Source organism: Marmota flaviventris, chromosome 9 (genome assembly GCF_047511675.1).
Source record: "Marmota flaviventris isolate mMarFla1 chromosome 9, mMarFla1.hap1, whole genome shotgun sequence".
NCBI classification, from domain to species: Eukaryota; Metazoa; Chordata; class Mammalia; order Rodentia; family Sciuridae; genus Marmota; species Marmota flaviventris.
Window position 1 is genome coordinate 15,978,925 of NC_092506.1, and position 3,225 is coordinate 15,982,149.

General features: G+C 35.5%; 1 protein-coding gene across 1 annotated transcript; it reads right to left on the minus strand.

The window, feature by feature from the left end:
* Positions 1 to 467: 467 nt before the first annotated feature.
* On the minus strand, positions 468 to 1,418 carry Or8k1 (olfactory receptor family 8 subfamily K member 1). Its single transcript, XM_027922717.2, has one exon. It carries the CDS (start codon positions 1,413 to 1,415, stop codon positions 468 to 470), a length of 948 nt encoding a protein of 315 aa, XP_027778518.1. The 5' UTR covers positions 1,416 to 1,418.
* Between the last annotated feature and the right edge of the window lie 1,807 nt (positions 1,419 to 3,225).

Here is a 3,225-nt window from a genome sequence, read left to right on the forward strand (position 1 = left end):
AATGTCTATTACCAATTATTTCACCGTATTTTCACTAGTTAAGACAGTTTTACTTCTGCAGGCCTAAATTCAGCTGAAAATTTGGTTCTGCTGCCCTGAGGTAGAGACCACATTAGTTCACATTGGAACTTTGGTAAAATATGCTTTAAACAGGCACGGTATAGAACTAGTTTTAATGCAAATATTAAAATCTAGTTCTTTGTACATAAAGTTATTGTAAATGTGTATAATTTTTCTTATTTACAAACAATATAGATTGCAATATGATCTTGAGCATCATTTGGTATTTATTATCTGACTGCAATATTTATTCTATTGATGTGGAGAAGAGTGCAATTTTCTATGAGAAAGAATGTTTTATCCAGGAAAAGAGAAAAATTTAAGCTGGTAAATATTTATACTTTTTGATCTGATACAGCATTTATAAAAAGTGTGTTGCACATAATATGCAAGTGAAAATTGAGATGTTAAGTGGGGATTTTGAATCGAATTAAAGTTCTCTTTAGAGCATCTTTTACATCTTTGTTCCTCAGACTGTAGATCAATGGATTCAGCATGGGGATCACCAGGGTGTAAAACACGGAGGCCATTTTATCAATATTAAAAGTATGACTGGATTTGGGTTGTAGGTAAATGAACAATAATGTCCCATAGAACACAACCACCACTGTCAGATGGGAACTGCAGGTAAAGAAGGCTTTGTATCTCCCCTCGTTTGAGTTCATTCTGAGAATGGCCACTACAATAAACGTGTAGGATATGAGAACAATCAGGAGGGAGGAGAGCAAGTTACAGCCTGAGAAGATCAAAATGATCAGTTCCAGTTCATGTGTGTCAGAACAGAGCATGGAAAGCAGAGGCAAACAATCACAGTAAAAATACCTGATGACATTAGAGCCACAGAAGGACAAGGTGAATAACTTAACCGTGAGAAGCAGGGACACAAATGTGCTGTAGAGGTAGGGAGTAAGCACCAGCCCCCAACGCACTTTCTCTTTCATGATGACCACATAGAGAAGAGGTTTGCAGATGGCTACACAGCGATCATAGGCCATTGCTGAGAGGATAAACAGTTCAGTGATGATGAATATCTCAAATATTGCCAGCTGGGTGGCACACCCAATGTAGGAAATGGAATTTTTATGCACCATGAAGTTTACTAGCATCTTTGGGCCAATGACAGTGGAATAACCAAGATCAGTGATTGACAGATGTCTAAGGAAAAAGTACATGGGGGTGTGCAACTTGGAATCCAAATGGGTCAGGATGACCATGCCCAGATTTCCTACTACTGTGACCAAGTATATGACCAGAAAGATTCCAAATAATGGTGCCTGCAGGACAGGGTTGTCAGTAATCCCCAAGAGAATAAATTCCATAACCTGCATCACTGTGGTATGATTGCTTTTCTCCATATGGTTAATCCGGGTGACCTGTGTAAGCCAAAGAAGTCAATACAAGTTATATTTGAAATTCTGTCTTCTGTGAGAACTTACAGCATGCTCTATCATATGGGGGGAAGGTAATTCTCTTCATCTCTAATACCCAGTAGGGAGTTCTGCTGCCATGAGGTGGAGACCACATTAGTTCACATTGGAACTTTGGTAAAGTAAGCTTTAAACAGGCAAGAAACATAGAACTAGTTTTAATGCAGGTATTAAAATCTAGTTCTTTGGACATAAAGTTATTGTAAATATGTTGAAATTGTTATTTTACTCTTTTTAATTTTTTGTCATATAATTTTTAAAGCAAAAATCTGTACATAAACCATGGCCTTTACCTTAGAGTCAATCCTTACATTGTTCATAGAAATAAGAAGAAAATGAATTTACATACCATTGCTAATCAACAAGACAGTAATTAGGAAATCTCTGGTCATTAAGTATATGTTCCAATACATCTCAGCTTCTTTATCAACATAAAATCTAATGCCATGAGTTGTTTACTTTAGACTTTTGTTGATACCTTGTGTCTGCTACTTCTGTCCTTTTTGACAGGTGAAAAACTACTCTTAATGGTGTCCCAATGATACATCCCTCTGATGAAAGAACAGGACCTGACCACACTCTGATTATTCATAAGCCTGAAATAGAGAATCATGGAAATGAGTCCAACAAAGAGCAGAAAGCTGAAGAAAGCAGAATATCAAGAACCAAAAGAACACATTCTGTGCCCACAGTTTTCTAAGCACTGTTGTATAGATACTGTCTCACATGATATCCACAAACTCTAGGAAGTAGATAGTAATTACCTGCCCTTTCAAAGGCAAGGGAATTAAGGTTTGGGGTGTCAAAACAAGTTGCAAAATTCTCTCAGATGGTAAGTGGTGAAGTCAGGGTTGGAATAAAATCCCTCTGCCTCAGGAATATATTCTTACAAATGCTATTATATGCCACCTTACATTAAAGGTGCTCTAATTATCCAGGAAATAAAAAATGGGGCAGAAGGAACACCAAGTAATGAATACAATGGAGATCTTTGTTAAAACAGACAAAGAAAGCAGTGGTTAATGTGAAACTAATGTGGCATCAATAATTAACAGAGTATTAGGGACTATATAACACGTTCATCCTGCTTATTCAAGTTTTTATGCCAAAAAAGGTATATTCCAAAAGGAAAAAAATACTTTTGCTGAATGTAGGGTCTTCTGAGATCATTGGTGATAGTCCAGTTTGAGCTGGGTGCCCTTAGTATGTCAAAGTCCAGTGTTTCTACTTACCTTCCTGGAGATCTGCTTTGGCTTCTGACTGTTTTAATCCTAACAGAATGGATTTATATTATCTTTATTCACTCTTGAGACTCATTGTGCTGAAGATTTCAACTAATTCAAATACAAACTAATTGCACATAATTAACTACCTAAGGGAAAGTGCCTTGCATATCAGTTAATTATTCTCATTATATTCCATTAGGAAGAGTAAAAAGTATTTCATATTTCAGAGTAACAGAATAAACAAATTGTACAATAGCTATAAACTCTGGAAATTGCAAATTGGTACCTTTGTCACCATCTCAATTATGTAATATCATGTAATTATTGACATACTTCTCTTCCACATGCATTGAGTACCTGGAAGAACAATATTACACTATATTTTATAATAAATTCATTGATCAGGAATAATTTTTTTTACAAAAACAATTATAAATTAACATAAAACAATGCCAATAGCATAATTTTTCTACAAATACATCAGTGGTAAATCATTTATTCATGTTTATGCT